The sequence below is a fragment of the Somniosus microcephalus genome, chromosome 5, assembly GCF_052327205.1.
Source record: "Somniosus microcephalus isolate GS21.2 chromosome 5, FLI_Smic_1.0, whole genome shotgun sequence".
In the NCBI taxonomy this organism is placed as follows: Eukaryota; Metazoa; Chordata; class Chondrichthyes; order Squaliformes; family Somniosidae; genus Somniosus; species Somniosus microcephalus.
In genome coordinates this window covers 246,503,463-246,521,972 of record NC_140991.1, presented here as the reverse complement: position 1 = coordinate 246,521,972, position 18,510 = coordinate 246,503,463, and the positions used below count along the sequence as shown (strand labels likewise).

The 18,510-nt window shown below is 50.0% G+C and overlaps 1 protein-coding gene across 1 annotated transcript in view; it reads left to right on the top strand.

The window, feature by feature from the left end:
• The first annotated feature begins 1,072 nt into the window (after positions 1-1,072).
• elovl2 (ELOVL fatty acid elongase 2) overlaps positions 1,073-18,510 on the top strand; it is a 307,754-nt gene continuing 290,316 nt past the window's right edge. Inside the window, exon 1 of the mRNA XM_085988799.1 lies at positions 1,073-1,230. Within this exon, the coding sequence (XP_085844925.1) occupies positions 1,213-1,230 (18 nt within the window). The 5' untranslated portion in view covers positions 1,073-1,212. The remainder of the gene's footprint in view (positions 1,231-18,510) is intronic.

Here is an 18,510-nt window from a genome sequence, read left to right as displayed (position 1 = left end):
AGGGTTGTCCTATGAGGAGAGATTGAGTAGATTGGGCCTATACTCTCTGGAGTTTAGAAGAATGAGAGGTGATTTCATTGAAACATATAAGTTTTCTGAGGGGGATTGACAGGGTAGGTGCTGAGAGGTTGTTCCCCCTGGCAGCAGAGTCTAGAACTAGGGGGCTTAGTCTCAGGATAAGGGGTTGGCCATTTAAGACTGAGGTGAGCAGGAATTTCTTCACTCAGAGTGTTTTGAATATTTGGAATTCTCTACCCCAAAAGGGCTGTGGATGCTGAATTGTTGAGTATATTCAAGGCTGAGATAGGTTTTTGGACTCTAGGGGAATCAAGGGATATGGAGATCAGGCAGGGAAGTAGAGTTGAGGTTGAAGATCAACCATGATCTTATTGAATGGCGGAGCAGGCTCGAGGGGCCGTGTGGCCTACTCCTGCTCCTAATCCTTATGTTCTTATCTTATGTTCTTACTTTTACTGATTTTGCTGATTACACTGATTGCTGGCTGTGGGGTGGGGTGGGCACAGCGCAGCCAGTGTCGGAGCAGTGAATGACTGACCGTAATTTCAGGATCGCCGCGTTAGGATGCACTAAATCCTGAAGTTGTGGTCAGTTTCAAAGGGGTAATAACACCGGCTGTTATTACCCACCGCGAATTCCGGGCCAATATTTTTAGATGTCACATGATCAAACCTGCAGGAATGCCTCCAACCAGAGTTGGCAACCCTATAAATCACAGCCTGAATAATTCAGCTGTGCAATGATAGACCTACCTGTTTTAGAGCTACAATGTGGCATATAGAACTCCTACACATTTCAGTAAAATTACAGGTATGGTTAAAGCCTGGAAAATAAATATCTTGAATTGCCACATAACAAAGTATGGGGTTAATGTCACATAATTTCTCTCATTTTCTTCCTTGGGCACGGAAGGGTAAATTTAAGAATCGTGCTCCCGGGGTCGAGCCTCACCTACTGGAAGCAGGCACCAAGAATCACGGGCATGCGCTCATTATCCGTGGCTTCTGATGTGACGAGCCTCGCGGGCGCCATTGCCATGGGAAGTCTTGGCCAATGAGCTGAGCTGGCCGGACCTGCCGGCCGGCCGGGAGCGCGCCTGTCTGTCACAAGTTGGGAGACTGAGCTTGTTGTTAGTGCGAAGAGAGCGCGAGCTGTCTGGGCTCCCTGCACCGAAGACAGCGCACGGCCGGGAAAATGATGCACATGATCCCGGTAAGACAGGCATTGGTGCATCTGTAGCCAGGCCACTACATCTCATTTTGTAACAAATTTACCACTGCACTCAAAATACGATATGAGTACAATTTTTCTTTAAATTATTTTTAATGACAGATTTTGCACGCGGCTCACTGCCAACTGTTTAAATATCGGATAGGGTGTGTGATACTCAATCTGAAATGTAAATAAAAACATGTTTGCTGCAATTTTCAGAATGTGATCGTGCTGAATCTTTCAAGCATTGTTGCCTTTGTTAGAGCTCTGGAACTGAACCGAGCATGGTTGAAAGACGCGAAAAATCGGCAGTGCAAAGAAGCTTAGAATCTCACCTTTCGTTAATTATACTGATAAGCTCTTTTACAAAATGCTAACAATTTTATGTAATGCTTGCTAACATAGCTGGTAGGTGTTAGATAATAGTTTTTTCTCCACTTTCATTCTAGGCTTCGCATTAATGCAATTTTTAATACGGAAATCTGATCTCCCGTGAAAAATCATTATTTGAAATGACGTATTCATTTGATAACATTCGCCTCTCGTTTCTCGCATTCCCCGTCATTGTCCGAATGAAATACTGTAACTCTGACTGGATCCTACGCCCATGGGCTTTTCACAATTGTCTTAGAATAAGTATTACAAAAGAAAAGCATTTGAAAAAGCTAAATGTACACCCGAGCAGGTTTGTTGTCAGTGCATTGTCAGAATGAATAGAAGTTGGTGCTATAAGCGATATTTCAGGATAATAGAATTCACCAAGTAACCCACTTCTGAGAGAGAGCAGTAGGAGCCTGTGATCGTCCGGCTGGCAGGAATCCAGCTCACTACTGCTTTTTCTTATCCTGATCCGACTCGACATTCTAGCTACAGCAATGAGACCAACCTTGCAATGCATACAGCGTAACATAGTATATTTGCTGGTCAATATCTTTATTATCTGATTAATAAATATGAAAATGACTTGTACATCAGACTAACCTCCGTTATATTGGTAGGGCAGCAATCAGCAATAATAGTAGACAACACAATTCAGTTTTGGAAATTAACCATCATTTGGAAACTACTGAACACATACATGTTTGATGAAAGTAACCCAGTGACAGCCAGTATAGATCCGAAAGTAATTCGTAAATTAGCTTAACTACTTACTTTTTACTAGTTGTCACGTGACACCTAACCAAGAGGTTCGAGGTGGTTTAAGTACTTGCCGATCTCTAATTATATTTAGTAAATTACATACACTGGGTGGTGGGCATGGGGTTTGAAGATAATTGGGATTTGAAGATACTGAATGCATTGTTCAATACATGCTGGGTGGTGAGCATGAGATTTTAAAATTATCTTTATCACGTGTAGTATATGCTGCAGACGTCCCAAAGCGCTTTTCAGCCAATGAGGTACTTTTTTTTTGAAGTGGCGTCGCTGTTATAATAAAGGAAACGCGGCAGCCAATTTGCGCACAGCAAGCTCCCACAGACAGCAATGTGCTAATGACCAAATAATCTGTTTTTGTTATGTTGATTGAGGGATAAATATTGACGTGAGTTTCTTCTGTATGCTTAATATGACCAACTAGTTATGGGCCCAGAAATTTGGGTCTCCACGGGTGAGTACGCACTGGGTACTCACCCGTAGGCCCAACGAAAGTGCCGGTTTCGTGCATGCACTGCGCATGTGTGGGAAACTGGAACTTCCGTTCCTTAAAGGAAGGGGTTCACAGGTCGAACGCGTGCACCGGAGAGGCAACGCGTGCGCCTGGAACTTGGTGAATTAAGTAAAATTAAAACATTTTTTCCACAGGTTTATTATTTTTAAATACTTTAAAGAAAGGTAAGTTTATTTTTAGCCCCGTTAGAAACTGTAATTAATTTTTTCAATACTTTTAATTATTGTTTAAAATAGTTATTTTATGTAATTTATAGTTATTTTAAAAATGTGATTTAAAAAAAAAAAATTATTTGAAGTTTTAATTATGTTTTGGGGCTGATTTGTATTTATAGGTTTGACAGCTCTTCCTGTCAAATTTATGAATGGGCATTCCCTGCTACCATTGGCTCTCCATGGCCCACGTGATCCCTGGGGACGCTTCGAACTAACTGCGCCCCTGGGATATGCAAGCACTGCGCGCCGGCAGTTGGAGGAGGCCCAGGATCGGAATCCCACGCGGGCCCACAGCTCAATGGCCGGCGCGCTAGGTAAGTGCAGGTCGGAGGCTTGCACCCGCGGGAAACCCCCGACCCGAATTTCTGGGCCATTATCCCCTTGGCTGGAGGTGTGGTTGCAAGAAAATAAGCTTGGCGATGGAAGATTGGAACTGAATAGACCTTCTGTGGCAGACTTTGCCATGTGATACCGAAGTCATAAATGTCTTCAGTACTCCATGGCACTGATGATTTACCAGCCACCTTGGATTATTAATGAAACCTGGAGGCATAGATTTGTAAATGGGAGTTGGGATTATTCCCACTTGGCTCCAGATAATCTTTGGACAAGCAGCAGGAATCTTACCAATGCTCTGTATGGTAAATTGTGCAGTCTTAGTGGTTGAACTCTTGGGTAGGGGGTGGAGGGGGAAACCTAAGCTTTGGCTTTGCCAACCAACACCTAAGTCCTCTGAACTTGGATAAATGGGATGTGCCCCTATAGTGAGAGAGTGTGCAATCAGAAACTGTAGCTGTGTGGATTTTTTTTGTAGCTTGGTTTGAAGTCAAGCATGGTGATGGGCTTCCATCCGTGTCAGCCACTTGGCTGATCAAAATAAAACTGCTAAATGTGGGTGAATGGTGTGTTACTTTTGACTTTAAATTATAACTTGCATGTTACAACATGCTATTTTACTCTTTTGGACTTGAGAATTTGAAGGTGCTGCAACAGATGCACAACTGAACACCCAACTATATCAAGCCGACATGCTCTGGGGATACTTGTTAAGCTGCTAACAATGCATTTTTAAAAAGTAAAACGTTGATAATGTTGCTGTACAGTGTTTAGCTGAAATGTGGAAAATGCGATTTAACCTCACTCAACCTCTTAAGGACAATTCTTTTGATTTCTGCAAATCAGACCTTGCAGCCTATTTTGGAATTGTTATGCTGTGGCAGCTGTGGCTCAGTGGGTAGCACACTCGCCTCTGAGTCAGAAGGTTGTGGGTTCAAGTCCCACTCCAGGGACTTGCACACATAAAGCTAGGCTGACACTCCAGTGCAGTGCTGAGGGAGTGCTGCACTGTTGGAGGTGCTGTCTTTTGGATGCGACGTTAAACCGAGGCCCCGTCTGCACACTCAGGTGGACGTAAAAGATCCCGGGGCACTATTTTGAAGAAGAGCAGGGGAGTTATCCCTGGAGTCCTGGCCATTATTTCTCCCTCAACCAATATAACAAAAACAGATTATCTGGTCATTTTCACATTGCTGTTTGTGGGAGCTTGCTGTGCGCAAATTGGCTGCCACATTTCCCACATTACAACAGTGACTCCACTTCAAAAGTACTTCATTGGTTGTAAAGCACCGAGATGTCCGGCGGTCGTGAAAGGCGCTATATAAATGCAAGTCTTTCTTTCTTTATCTTGTCCATTTGTTAAGTCTTATTACCAGTTCCAGTATTCACCATCTCCTGGAACAAGCTAGTAACATTTTAAAGCTCTGAGCAGTAAATCATGCTCCACACCTCAAGAGTTTCCATGTGTTAATGGTGGAAGTTTTCTTCTGTTACAAAGTCCAATTCAGTTGTGCATCTGAAATTGAATTTATTTTTAAAGCATGGGTACATATTCATGATATCTTATTTTACACAACAACAACAACTTGTATTTATATAACACCTTTAACGTAGTAAAATGTCCCAAGGTGCTTCACAGGAGTATTAAAAGACAAAAAAATTGACACCGAGCCACATAAGGAGAAATTAGGGCAGGTGACCAAAAGCTTGGTCAAAGAAGTAGGTTTTAAGGAGCATCTTAAAGGAGGAAAGAGAGTTAGAGAGGCGGAGAGGTTTAGGCAGGGAGTTCCAGAGCTTAGGGCCTAGGCAACAGAAGGCATGGCCACCAAAGGTTGAGCGATTATAATTAGGGATGCTCAAGAGGGCAGAATTAGAGGAGCGCCGATATCTTGGGGGGGGGGGGCGGGATTGTGGGGCTGAACGAGATTACAGAGATAGGAAGGGGCAAGGCCATGGAGGGATTTGAAAACAAGGGTGAGAATTTTGAAATCGAGGCGTTGCTTAACCGGGAGCCAATGTAGGTCAGCGAGCACAGGGGTGATGGGTGAACGGGACTTGGTGCGAGTTAGGACATGGGCAGCCGAGTTTTGGATGATCTCAGTTATCGTAGGGTAGAATATGGGAGGCCAGCCAGGAGTGCATTGGAATAGTCAAGTCTAGAGGTATAAAAGGCATGGATGAGGGTTTCAGCAGCAGATGAGCTGAGGCAAGGACAAAGACGGGCGATGTTACGGAGGTGGAAGTAGGCGGTCTTAGTTATGCTGTGGATATGTAATCGGAAGCTCATTTCAGGGTCAAATATGACACCAAGGTTGCGAACAGTGTGGTTCAGCCTCAGGCAGATGTTAGGGAGTAAATGGAGTCAGTGGCTAGGGAACGGAGTTTGTGGCGGGGACCGAAAACAATGGCTTCGGTCTTCCCAATATTTCATTGGAGAAAATTTCTGCTCATCCAGAACTGAGAGGCGTTGGAGAAGGATGGAGTGGTCAACCGTGTCAAAGGCTGCAGACAAGTCAAGAAAGACGAGGAGGGACAGTTTACCTTTGTCACTGTCACAAAGGGATGTCATTTGTGACTTTGATGAGAGCCGTTTCGGTACTGTGGCAAGGGCGGAAACTTAATTGGAGGGATTCAAACATGGAATTGCAGGAAAGAAGGGCACGGATTTGGGAGGCGACAACACATTCAAGGACTTTGGAGAGGAAAGGGAGGTTGGAGATGGGATGGTAGTTTGCAAGGATGGAGGGATTAAGGGTTGTTTTTTTGAGGGGAGGGGTGATGATGGCAGATTTGAGGGAGAGGGGTACAGTACCTGAGGATAGAGAACTGTTAACAATATCAGCTAACATGGGAGCCAGAAAAGGAAGTTGGGTGGTCAGCAGTTTGGTGGGAATAGGGTCGAGGGAGCAGGAAGTGGGTCTCATGGACAAGATGAGCGCAGAGAGGTAATGAGGGGAGATTGGAGAGAAACTGGAGAAAGATGTGAGTTCAGGGCTAGAGCAGGGGGGAACGTTAGAGGAAGTTTGGCCCGGTGGGCTAGGAGTCGGAAGGGAAGTGGCAGAGGCAGCTGAACGGATGGTCTCAATCTTAGAGACAATGAAGTCCATGAGCTCCTCACACCACTTATTGTCGGAGGTGAGGATGGAGGCGACAGGGGAGAGGGGTTTCACACTGAATAATAAAGTGACAAAGCATGTTTCTACTTCAGTGGAAAATATAGGGCTGATTTTCAAAATTTTCCTTCCCTACCAGCAACGCATATTGGGAAATTCCAGATACACTCCACACGATTTTCCATCTATTACACACACAGCGATGTGGTGATTTTCATGTAATTTACTGATGTGCTCTTGTTGGGTGAGGCTTTTTGCCAGGTGTGCACATTCCAAAAAATTAGTCCTCTGTTTTGCTTACCCAAAGCTTATGTGGACCCATATATAAATTTACTAGCTGGAGTGCCCGGCGGTGCCGAGGCTTTTTTGAAGGCATGTTGTTGTTGGAAGTGAGAGTGACTGGGGGGAAGAGAGAGAGCGACTGGGGGGAAGAGAGAGAGCGACTGGGGGAAAGAGAGCGAGAGACTGGGGGGGAAGAGAGAGAGCGAGAGACTGGGGGGGAAGAGAGAGAGCGAGAGACTGGGGGGGAAGAGAGAGAGCGAGAGACTGGGGGGGAAGAGAGAGAGCGAGAGACTGGGGGGGAAGAGAGAGAGCGAGAGACTGGGGGGGAAGAGAGTGAGCAAGAGACTGGGGGGGAAGAGAGTGAGCGAGAGACTGGGGGGGAAGAGAGAGAGCGAGAGACGGGGGGAAGAGAGAGAGCGAGAGACTGGGGGAAGAGAGAGAGCGAGAGACTGGGGGAAGAGAGAGAGCGAGAGACTGGGGGAAGAGAGAGAGCGAGAGACTGGGGGAAGAGAGAGAGCGACTGGGGGGGAAGAGAGAGAGCGACTAGGGGGGAAGAGAGAGAGCGACGGGGGGAAGAGAGAGAGCGACTGGGGGGAAGAGAGAGAGCGACTGGGGTGGAAGAGAGAGAGCGACTGGGGGGAAGAGAGAGAGCGACTGGGGGGGAAGAGAGAGAGCGACTGGGGGGGAAGAGAGAGAGCGACTGGGGGGGAAGAGAGAGAGCGACTGGGGGGGAAGAGAGAGAGAGCGACTGGGGGGAAGAAGAGAGAGAGAGCGACTGGGGGAAGAAGAGAGAGAGAGCGACTGGGGGGAGAGAGAGAGCGACTGGGGGGAGAGAGAGAGCGACTGGGGGGAGAGAGAGAGCGACTGGGGGGAGAGAGAGAGCGACTGGGGGGAGAGAGAGAGCGACGGGGGAGAGAGAGAGCGACTGGGGGGAGAGAGAGCGACTGGGGGGAGAGAGAGAGCGACTGGGGGAGAGAGAGAGCGACGGGGGGAGAGAGAGAGCGACTGGGGGGGAGAGAGAGAGCGACTGGGGGGAGAGAGAGAGCGACTGGGGGGAGAGAGAGATCGACTGGGGGAAGAAGAGAGAGAGAGCGACTGGGGGGAAGAAGAGAGAGCGACTGGGGGGAAGAAGAGAGAGCGACTGGGGGAAGAAGAGAGAGAGAGCGACTGGGGGGAGGGGAGAGAGAGAGAGAGAAACGGGGGAGGAGAGAGAGAAACGGGGGAGGGGAGAGAGAGAGAGAGAAACGGGGGAGGGGAGAGAGAGAGAGAGAGAAACGGGGGAGGGGAGAGAGAGGGAGAGAGAAACGGGGGAGGGGAGAGAGAGAGAGAAACGGGGGAGGGGAGAGAGAGAGAGAGAGAAACGGGGGAGGGGAGAGAGAGAGAGCGAGAAACGGGGGAGGGGAGAGAGAGAGCGAGAAACGGGGGAGGGGAGAGAGAGAGAGCGAGAAACGGGGAGGGGAGAGAGAGAGCGAGAGGCGGGGGAGGGGAGAGAGAGCGAGAGGCGGGGGAGGGGAGAGTGAGAGAGCGAGAGGCGGGGGAGGGGAGAGAGAGAGCGAGCGAGAAACGGGGGAGGGGAGAGAGAGAGCGAGCGAGAAACGGGGGAGGGGAGCGAGAGAGAGCGAGAAACGGGGGAGGGGAGAGAGAGAGAGCGAGAAACGGGGAGGGGAGAGAGAGCGAGCGAGAAACGGGGGAGCGGAGAGAGTGAGAGACTGGGGGGAGTGTTGTAGTGTATGTAACTGTTCTACCTTTAAAAGAACTATTGTATGTAACCGTCCACCTTTAAGAGAACTATTTTAGGTGTGGCACTACTTTATCCTGGCTGCTGTATACTGTAATACCGACGGTGACCACACCGGTATATAAGTGCTGTGGCAGAATTTATTGGGCAGATTCGCCCTGACCTTCGAATAGTAAAGTCCTGTTTAAGTTACTCTTGTAGTCTGTGTATTACTTCGCTATACAACCCACAGACTTTACAGTGGCGACGAGTTCGATCTTACCCTGCGGCAACAATACTTCTGAAGAAGTAAACGAGCGTCGAAAAGAGGCACCCGCCCTCGTCGTTTTGCTGAGAGAAAACTCGAGTCTGCAGACCAAGAAAGGAGGAAGATTCAAACACGAAGTCTTCCATCAGCAACAGGCACGGATTGTCCCTTCTGCCACGGTGGTGAGTGAGCCGATCAACACGAGAAGCAAGTCGGCCACGGTGACTGTGAGTAAAGGGAAAATAGAAACAAATAAACGGAGGATAAGGGCGGTGCACTCGACCACGGTCGAGGGGGAAAGGAGCCGGACAGAAGTCGGGCCCAGAGGCGCTGAGACTGGGGCAGCGTGGCGCAGAAGCCGCGGTACAAGCGGGCTGGGGAGCGTCGTGAGACGACTAGACCGCGACGGCGAAAAAGGCCGGACAAATGCCGCAACCACGAAGCGCTGCGACCGGATTCGTAAGGCGCGGGAAGAGATAAAAATAAATAAACCGCGGAGAACGCAGCCGCAGCCGGGGAGGAAGCACCGGACTGCGAGAGGCTGGGAGGAGCGATTGGGTGAAAAAGGTCGGACAGTGACCGAGGCCACGAAGCGCTGCGACCGGGATCGTAAGGCGCGGGAAGAGATAAAATAAATAAATCGCGGAGAACTCAGCCGCAGCCGGGGAGGGAAGCACCGGACTGCGAGAGGGCTGGGAGGCGCGATTGAGAGCCGCGCGAGCGGGAGAGACAGAGCCCGAGCGAGAGCCGCGCGAACGGGAGAGACAGAGCCCGAGAGAGAGCGAGCGAGAGCCGCGGGAGAGACAGAGCCCGAGGAAGACTGAGCGAGATCCAGCCCAGCGGCTGAAACTGTTCGCCGTCAACGGGTTGTACCCAGCACCGGAGAGACAGAGCCCGAGCGAGGGAGACTGAGCGAGATCCAGCCAGCGGCTGAGACCGTTCGCCGTCAACAGGTTGTACCCAGAGCCGGTTGCCCGGCCGAGAGAAGGGAACGCACTGAAGCCGAAGCGCAGGCTGCAAACCCCGAAAGCCAGCGGCCGTCGCCCGAGGGAAAAGCTTACCCCTCCTGCCAGGGGAAGAAAAGCGGGAACCGCCATCTTGAAAGTGGGCGGGGGAAGAAGATAAGCGCGGGAAGCCGCCAGTAGGCGGAGAAAAAGACAGAAGCGGGAACCGCCATTTTGAAAGGGGCGGGGAAAGAAGATAAGCGCGGGGAAACCGCCATCTTGGAAAAAAAAAATTAAAATTTTTTTTAAAAAAGAGTTAAAGAAATATTTCGTTGTTGTTTATCAGGGAGGTGAAGATGCCTAAGCGTGGTAACATCAACGATTTCGATTCCGAGGTAGAAGATTGGGCCACGTATGTAGAACGCATTGAGATATATTGTGAGGCCAATAAAATAGAGGATGATGATAACTATAACCTTGCTAAACTCGATGGGGGCGAAGACATACGGGCTATTGAAGCATCTTCTAGCACCAGTTAAACCGGCGGATCAAACCTTCGATAATATTGTTGCTGTTCTGAAGGATCACTTGAACCCCACACCGCTGATGTTGGTGGAACGATTCAAATTTTATGCGAGAACGCAACGGAAAGAGGAAAGCAACGCGGAATACTTGGTCGAACTGCGTAGGCTAGCGAAATACTGCCAGTTTGGAGGAAATCTGACAGAGGCATTGCGAGACAAGTTCGTGTGCGGGTTGTCGAAGGAAGGAACGCAAAAGCGACTGCTCGAAGAGAACGACCTTACACTGGATAGGGCTGTCCTTATTGCAGCATCACACGAAGCCGCAGCGAAAGGAACTGCGGAAATGCAGCTGAAGGCAGCGGTCCTCAGTGTGGATCAAATTACTTCGGGTGCAACGAAATGTTATCGTTGTGGGAAGACAACACACGACCAGAACCAATGCTGGCTTAAAAACCAGGACTGTAGGAAATGTGGCAAACTGGGTCACATAGCCAAAGTATGCCGGTCAGGGAAGAAGACCAACAACCAAAAAAAAAAGCCATCACAGGAAAAGTACAACAAAGTACACAAGGTGGTTGAGAAGAGTTCAGATGCACAGAATTCAGATTCAGACCCAAGCGGCCAGGAACTGGGTAGTCTGAGAATTCATAATGTGAGTAAGGAAGCTGACCTACAAACTATCTGGGTCATGCTAAAAATAGCCGGAGTCCAAGTGAGAATGGAATTGGACACTGGATCAGCCCTATCAGTCATAAATTGAAGGGATTACAACCGGCTAGTCTCACATATACCCTTGAGAGATACCAAGTTCGTATTGCAGACATACACGGGGCATAAAGTATACCCCATGGGAAAGATAAGAGTCAAGGTGAGAGACAGGGGCAAAGATCACCCCGGAATGGACTTATACGTACTACCTGAGGGAGGACCACCACTTCTAGGACGGGAGTGGATCAAGAAAATAGACATGGAATGGCACTACCTCAAAGCAATAATGAGTGAGGACTCGGGGCAGACAATCAGCTCAGACTCTGAAATGGATGACGATAAGACCAGCCCAAGCATGAAAGACAAGTCTAAAATGAACTTGCTGACTAAGGTTGGTAGAACGAATGTGGGCATAAAGGCTTATGCTCCAGAGGAGAACAAAGCTTCAGAACAGAATTCCTCTGAACAACAACAACATAGCTTGACAGAGAATTCTGAGTCTGTTCAAGTTACAGACATATATATTACTGAGGAACATCGAGCTCGAACGCAAACTTATTTCAGATTACGACAGCAATTAGAACAATTGAATTGCCGTCTCGAGCAAGAGATGAAAGCAATGAAAAAGTTCTATGATACCGAATGGGAGAACCTGGAAAGACAACAGAAGCAGCTGGGGAAGAAAAGGGAGCAGGAGCACACAAACCGTCTGCACGAGGAGGCCAAACGAATCAAAGCTGATTCGGCTTCTGAAGGGGCGTGCTCCAATCCGGTGGAACAAGATGTGCCGCAACTGAAGGCGCTGGTTAGCAGGTTGCAGGCAGAAAAAGCTGAGTTGGTCGACATGACTTCCGAGCTCCTACTGAAGTTGGGTGCAGCACCACCGGACGATTCATTTGTGGAAATTCGAATGATGGGGGCTGCGGATGATGGCGAAGTAGAAGCAGCAAAGGAGCCCCAGGACAAGGTTCTAAACAGCCCTGCAGCTAATGGAAAAGGGATGAGGACAGAAGAGTTAACAGTCAGCCAACTCCTCCAGGGCAAGGTTATAAACAGCCCTGTAGTTAATGGAAAAGGGATGATGGCAGAAGAGTTAACAGTCAGCCAACTCATTCATATGCTGAGGGATAAAACTCTAAAATGGGAAAAACTTAAATACGAGCCTCAATCTTCAAAGGGAAGGGAGCTCTCAAAAGTCATTGGAAGAGCTGAGGTGGCAACCCAGACAGAGAAGTCTGCAGCAGAACAGCCCTTGGATGCCAAAAGTACGCTGACGCACGGCAATGTAGAACAACAGAATACTGAAACAGCTACTTCAGTAGAGGGATTGAATAGTCCGATCAATCAATCTCCGAATGAAGTTGAAGTATTGAAATCACAAATGAGGTCATTAGTAAAAGACTTGCAGGAAGCCCAGAAAAAGCGGGATGAATCTGAACGCATGATGAAGTCTCTTCAGGACAGATGTCGGGATTTGGAACAAAAGTCGGCTAACGTCCAGCTGGGTAAGGAGGAAATAGAAGACCCTCTCGCTGGCCTAGCTCAGGACGACACCGAATATTACCATGATCTGTTGAGTGACACTGAATATTACGAGGACCTGGTCTGCCCAGCTTGTGCCGAGAACTCTCAAAGTGCCGAAATCAGGATGAATCACTTAAAGTCTAAGGAACATAGGGAGATGGTGGCGTTACAGCTGGCAGCTGACAATGGAGCCCCGAGAGTCTCCAAGAAGCAAAAAAGGAAAAGACGAAGCAGAAGATGATAACCATCTGAACCATTATTACCTCTACCCGATCACACACGTGGTCCCCCGAACGGAGCCAAATCAGTTGGAAAGTAGGAAAATTTCCCAAGGCAATCCAACTGTTTTTTGTTTGTTTTAAAAAAGTCAGCAATGCTGGTTCAGAAGTGATGGAAGTAAAGCTGTTAAGTCTAGGGAAGGACTATGGGATGAGTCCCTCTAGCAAGGTGACCCGACTACACCACGGAGGCGTGGTCCGGACCGAGTCAAGAAGATCAGAGACTGAATCTGTGAACTGTTTCCCGCAGAGACTGAATCTGTGAACTGTTTCCGCAGAGACTACCTCTGTGAACTGTTGTAACATGAAGTTGGATATGTTATGATGTTATGTTAATGGGGAATAAGTATGTTGTAAGCTAAAAAGGGAGGATTGTAGTGTATGTAACTGTTCTACCTTTAAGAGAACTATTGTATGTAACCGTCCACCTTTAAGAGAACTATTTTAGGTGTGGCACTACTTTATCCTGGCTGCTGTATACTGTAATACCGACGGTGACCACACCAGTATATAAGTGCTATGGCAGAATTTATTGGGCAGATTCGCCCTGACCTTCGAATAGTAAAGTCCTGTTTAAGTTACTCTTGTAGTCTGTGTATTACATAGAAACATAGAAACATAGAGATAGGAACAGGAGTAGGCCATTCGGCCCTTCGAGCCTGCTCCGCCATTCAATGAGATCATGGCTGATCTTCGTCTGAGATCATAGCTGATCTTACCAGTTCAGTACCCCGTCCCCGCCTTTTCTCCGTAACCCTTAATCCCCTTAGCCTTCAGAAATATATCCAATTCTCTCTTGAAAATATTTATTGAATTAGCCTTCACAGCCCTCTGTGGCAGGGAATTCCACAGGCTCACCACTCTTTGAGTGAAGAAATTCTTCCTCATCTCTGTTTTAAATGATTTGCCCGCTATTTTTAGACTGTGGCCCCTGGTTCTGTGCTCCCCGGCCATTGGAAACATTCTCTCTGAATTCAGCCTGTCCAGGCCTGCCATAATTTTATATGTTTCGATGAGATCCCCTCTCAATCTTTTAAACTCCAGTGAGTACAAGCCCAAACTATTTAATCTCTCTTCGTAGGTCATTCCCGCCATTCCAGGTATCAGCCTGGTGAATCGCCGTTGCACTCTTTCCATGGCAAGAACATCCTTCCGCAGATGGGGCGACCAAAACTGTACACAATACTCCAGATGCGGTCTCACCAGCACCTTGTACAGCTGTAGTAAGGTATCCCTATTCCTATACTCGAACCCCCTTGATATGAAGGCCAACATACCATTTGCCTTCTTAATCGCCTGTTGCACCTGCATGCTCTCCTTCAGTGACTGGTGCACAAGAACACCCAGGTCCCTCTGCACTTCCCCATCTCCCAATCTATTGCCATTTAGATAATAATCTACCCTCCTGTTTTTACCCCCAAAGTGGATAACCTCGCATTTATCCACATTATAGTGCATCTGCCACGTAACCGCCCATTCCCCCAACCTGTCCAAATCGCACTGTAGCCTCCTGACATCCTCATCAGAGCCCACCCCTCCTCCTAGTTTAGTGTCGTCAGCGAATTTGGAAATATTGCATCCAATTCCCTGATCCAGATCATTTATATATATTGTGAACAGCTGGGGTCCCAGGACAGATCCTTGCGGCACCCCGCTGGTCACTGCCTGCCACTCCGAAAACGAGCCGTTTATTCCAACTCTCTGTTTTCTATCCGCCAGCCAGTTCTCTATCCACGTTAATACTTTGCCCCCAATCCCATGAGCCTTAATTTTGCATGATAATCTTTTGTGTGGAACCTTATCGAAGGCTTTCTGGAAGTCAAGGTACACCACATCCACTGGCTCTCCCCCATCTATTTTACCAGTTACTTCCTCAAAAAATTCCAGCAGATTAGTCAAACACGATTTACCCTTTGTAAATCCATGTTGACTCTGTCCGATCCTTTCCCCATTTGTCAAGTGCTCCGCTATTTTATCCTTAATAATGGACTCTAGCATTTTGCCCACAACCGATGTAAGGCTTACTGGTCTATAATTCCCTGCTTTCTCTCTACCCCCCTTTTTAAATATTGGGGTAACATTAGCTACCCTCCAATCCACGGGTACTGTTCCCGAGTCAATGGAGTTCCGGAAGATGATCCTTAGAGCATCTGCTATCTCCAGGGCCACCTCCTTAAGTACCCTAGGATGTAGTTTATCAGGCCCCGGGGATTTGTCGGCCTTCAGTCCCCTCAACTTACCCAACACCATATCCCTAGAGATACTAATTTCTGTCAGCTCCTCCCTCTCATTAGTCCCTATGTTTGCCGATATTCCTGGAGGTTATTTGTGTCCTCCTTTGTGAATACAGAACCAAAGTATGAGTTTAATTGGTCTGCCATTTCCTTATTCTCCATTATATATTCTCCCGAATCGGACTGCAAGGGACCGACTTGGGATTTTACCAGTCTTTTCCTCCTGATATACCGATAAAAGCTTTTGCAGTCTGTCTTTATGTTTGCTGCAAGTTTACTTTCGTATTCTATTTTCCCCTTCCTGATTAATCCCTTTGTCCTCTTTTGCTGTATCCTGTACTGCCCCAATCTTCCGGTCTGGTGCTTTTTTTTGCCAGTTGATATGCCCTTTTTTTTGATTTTATGCTGTCCCTAATTTCCCTCGTTATCCACGTTGAGTCACCTTTTTAGGTTTATTTTTAAGCCAAACCGGTATAAACATGTTCTGGAATTCTTCCATTCTATCTTTGAATGCTTGCCATTGTCTATCCACTGTCAATCCCCCCAGAAACACCACCCAATCAATCTTACCGAATTCCCGTCTCATACCCTCGTAATTCCCTTTATTTAAGTTCTGGACCTTAGTCTCTGATTCAATTTCCTCACTCTCCATCTCGACTGAGAGCTCGATCATATTATGATCGCTCTGACCCAAGGGGCCTCGTACAAGAAGATTGCTGATAAGTCCCTTCTCATTGCACAATACCCAGTCTAAAATGGCCTGATCTCGAGTCGGCTTCGCTATACAACCCACAGACTTTACAGAGGGGGGAGAGAGAGACTGGGGGGAGAGAGAGAGAGACTGGGGGGAGAAAGAGAGAGAGAGAGAGAGACTGGGGGGGGGAGAGAGAGAGAGAGAGAGAGACTGGGGGGGAGGAGAGAGAGAGAGAGAGACTGGGGGGAGAGAGAGAGAGAGAGAGACTGGGGGGAGAGAGAGAGAGAGAGAGACTGGGGGGAGAGAGAGAGAGAGAGACTGTGGGGAGAGAGAGGGGAGAGAGAGGGGGAGAGAGAGAGAGAGAGAGAGAGACTGGGGGGAGGAGAGAGAGAGACTGGGGGGAGGAGAGAGAGAGACTGGGGGAGGAGAGAGAGAGACTGGGGAGAGAGGGAGGAGAGAGAGAGACTGGGGGGAGAGAGGAGAGAGGGAGAGAGAGACTGGGGGAGAGAGAGAGAGAGACTGGGGGGAGGAGAGAGAGAGACTGGGGGAGGAGAGAGAGAGACTGGGGGGAGGGGAGAGAGAGAGACTGGGGGGAGGGGAGAGAGAGACTGGGGGGAGGGGAGAGAGAGACTGGGGGAGGGAGAGAGAGAGACTGGGGGAGAGAGAGAGAGAGACTGGGGAGGAGAGAGAGAGAGACTGGGGGAGAGAGAGAGAGAGAGAGATGGGGGAGAGAGAGACTGGGGGAGAGAGAGACTGGGGGGGAGAGAGAGAGAGACTGGGGGGAGAGAGAGAGAGAGACTGGGGGAGAGAGAGAGAGACTGGGGGAGGGCAGGAGAGAGAGAAGACTGGGGGGAGAGAGAGAGAGAGAGAGAAGACTGGGGGGAGAGAGAGAGACTGGGGGGAGAGAGAGAGACTGGGGGGGAGGAGAGAGAGTGAGACTGGGGGGAGAGAGAGAGAGAGACTGGGGGGGGAGAGAGAGAGAGAGGAGAGAGAGAGACTGGGGGAGAGAGAGAGAGAGAGAGAGAGACTGGGGGGAGAGAGAGAGAGACTGGGGGGAGAGGGAGAGAGACTGGGGAGAGGGCAGGGAGAGAGAGAGAGACTGGGGGGAGGGAGAGAGAGAGAGACTGGGGGAGAGAGAGAGAGAGAGAGAAAGACTGGGGAGAGAGAGAGAGAGAGAGACTGGGGGGAGAGAGAGAGAGAGACTGGGGGAGAGGAGAGAGAGACTGGGGGGAGGGAGGGAGAGAGAGAGAGACTGGGGGAGGGAGAGAGAGAGAGACTGGGGGGAGAGAGAGAGAGAGAGAGAGACTGGGGGGAGAGGAGAGAGAGAGAGAGACTGGGGGAGGGGAGAGAGAGGAGAGAGAGACTGGGGGGAGGGGGAGAGAGAGAGAGAGACTGGGGGGAGGGGAGAGAGAGAGAGAGACTGGGGGGAGGGGAGAGAGAGAGAGAGAGACTGGGGGGAGAGGAGAGAGACTGAGAGAGAGGGGAGAGGAGAGAGAGAGAGAGAGACTGGGGGGAGGAGAGAGAGAGAGGAGAGAGAGACTGGGGGGAGGGAGAGAGAGAGACTGGGGGGAGGGGAGAGAGAGAGAGAGACTGGGGGAGAGGGAGAGAGAGAGAGACTGGGGGGAGGGAGAGAGAGAGAGAGACTGGGGGAGGGGAGAGAGAGAGAGACTGGGGGGAGGAGGAGAGAGAGAGAGACTGGGGGGAGGAGAGAGAGAGAGACTGGGGGGAGGGGAGAGAGAGAGGTGAGAGAGAGACTGGGGGGAGCGGGAGAGAGAGAGAGACTGGGGGGAGGGAGAGAGAGAGAGAGATGGGAGGGAGGCGGAGAGAGAGAGACTGGGGAGGGAGAGAGAGAGACTGGGGGGAGGGGAGAGAGAGAGAGACTGGGAGGGAGAGAGGGGGAGTGAGAGAGAGACTGGGGGAGGGGAGATGAGAGAGAGACTGGGGGGAGGGAGAGACGAGAGAGAGACTGGGGGGAGGGAGAGAGAGAGACTGGGGGGAGAGAGAGAGAGAGAGAGAGACTGGGGGAGGGAGAGAGAGAGAGGATGGGGGAGGGGAGAGAGAGAGACTGGAGAGAGAGACTGGGGGGAGGGGAGAGAGAGACTGGGGGGAGGGGAGAGAGAGAGACTGGGGGAGGGGAGGAGAGAGACTGGGGGGAGGGAGAGAGAGAGACTGGGGGGAGGGGGAGAGAGAGACTGGGGGGAGGAGTGAGAGAGACTGGGGGGAGGGGGAGAGAGAGAGACTGGGGAGGGGAGGTGAGAGAGAAGAGACTGGGGGGAGGGGAGAGAGAGACTGGGGGAGGGGAGAGGAGGAGACTGGGGGGAGGGGAGAGAGAGACTGGGGGTAGGGAGAGAGAGACTGGGGTGGAGGGGAGAGAGAGATGGGGGAGGGAGAGAGAGACTGGGGGGAGGGGAGAGGAGAGAGAGACTGGGGGGAGGGGTGAGAGAGAGACTGGGGGGAGGGGAGACGAGAGACTGGGGGGAAGGGAGAGAGAGACTGGGGGGAGGGAGAGAGAGACTGGAGGAGAGGGAGAGAGAGACTGGGGGGAGGGGAGAGAGAGACGGAGGACTGGGGGGGGAAGGGTGAGAGAGAGAGATGGGGGGAGGGGAGAGAGAGACTGGGGGGAGGGAGAGAGAGAGCTGGGGGGAGGGGAGAGAGAGAGACAGGGGGGAGGAGAGAGAGAGAGAAGCTGGGGGGAGAGAGAGAGAGACTGGGGGGAGGAGAGAGAGAGAGACTGGGGGGCGGGAGAGAGAGACTGGGGGAGAGAGAGAGAGAGA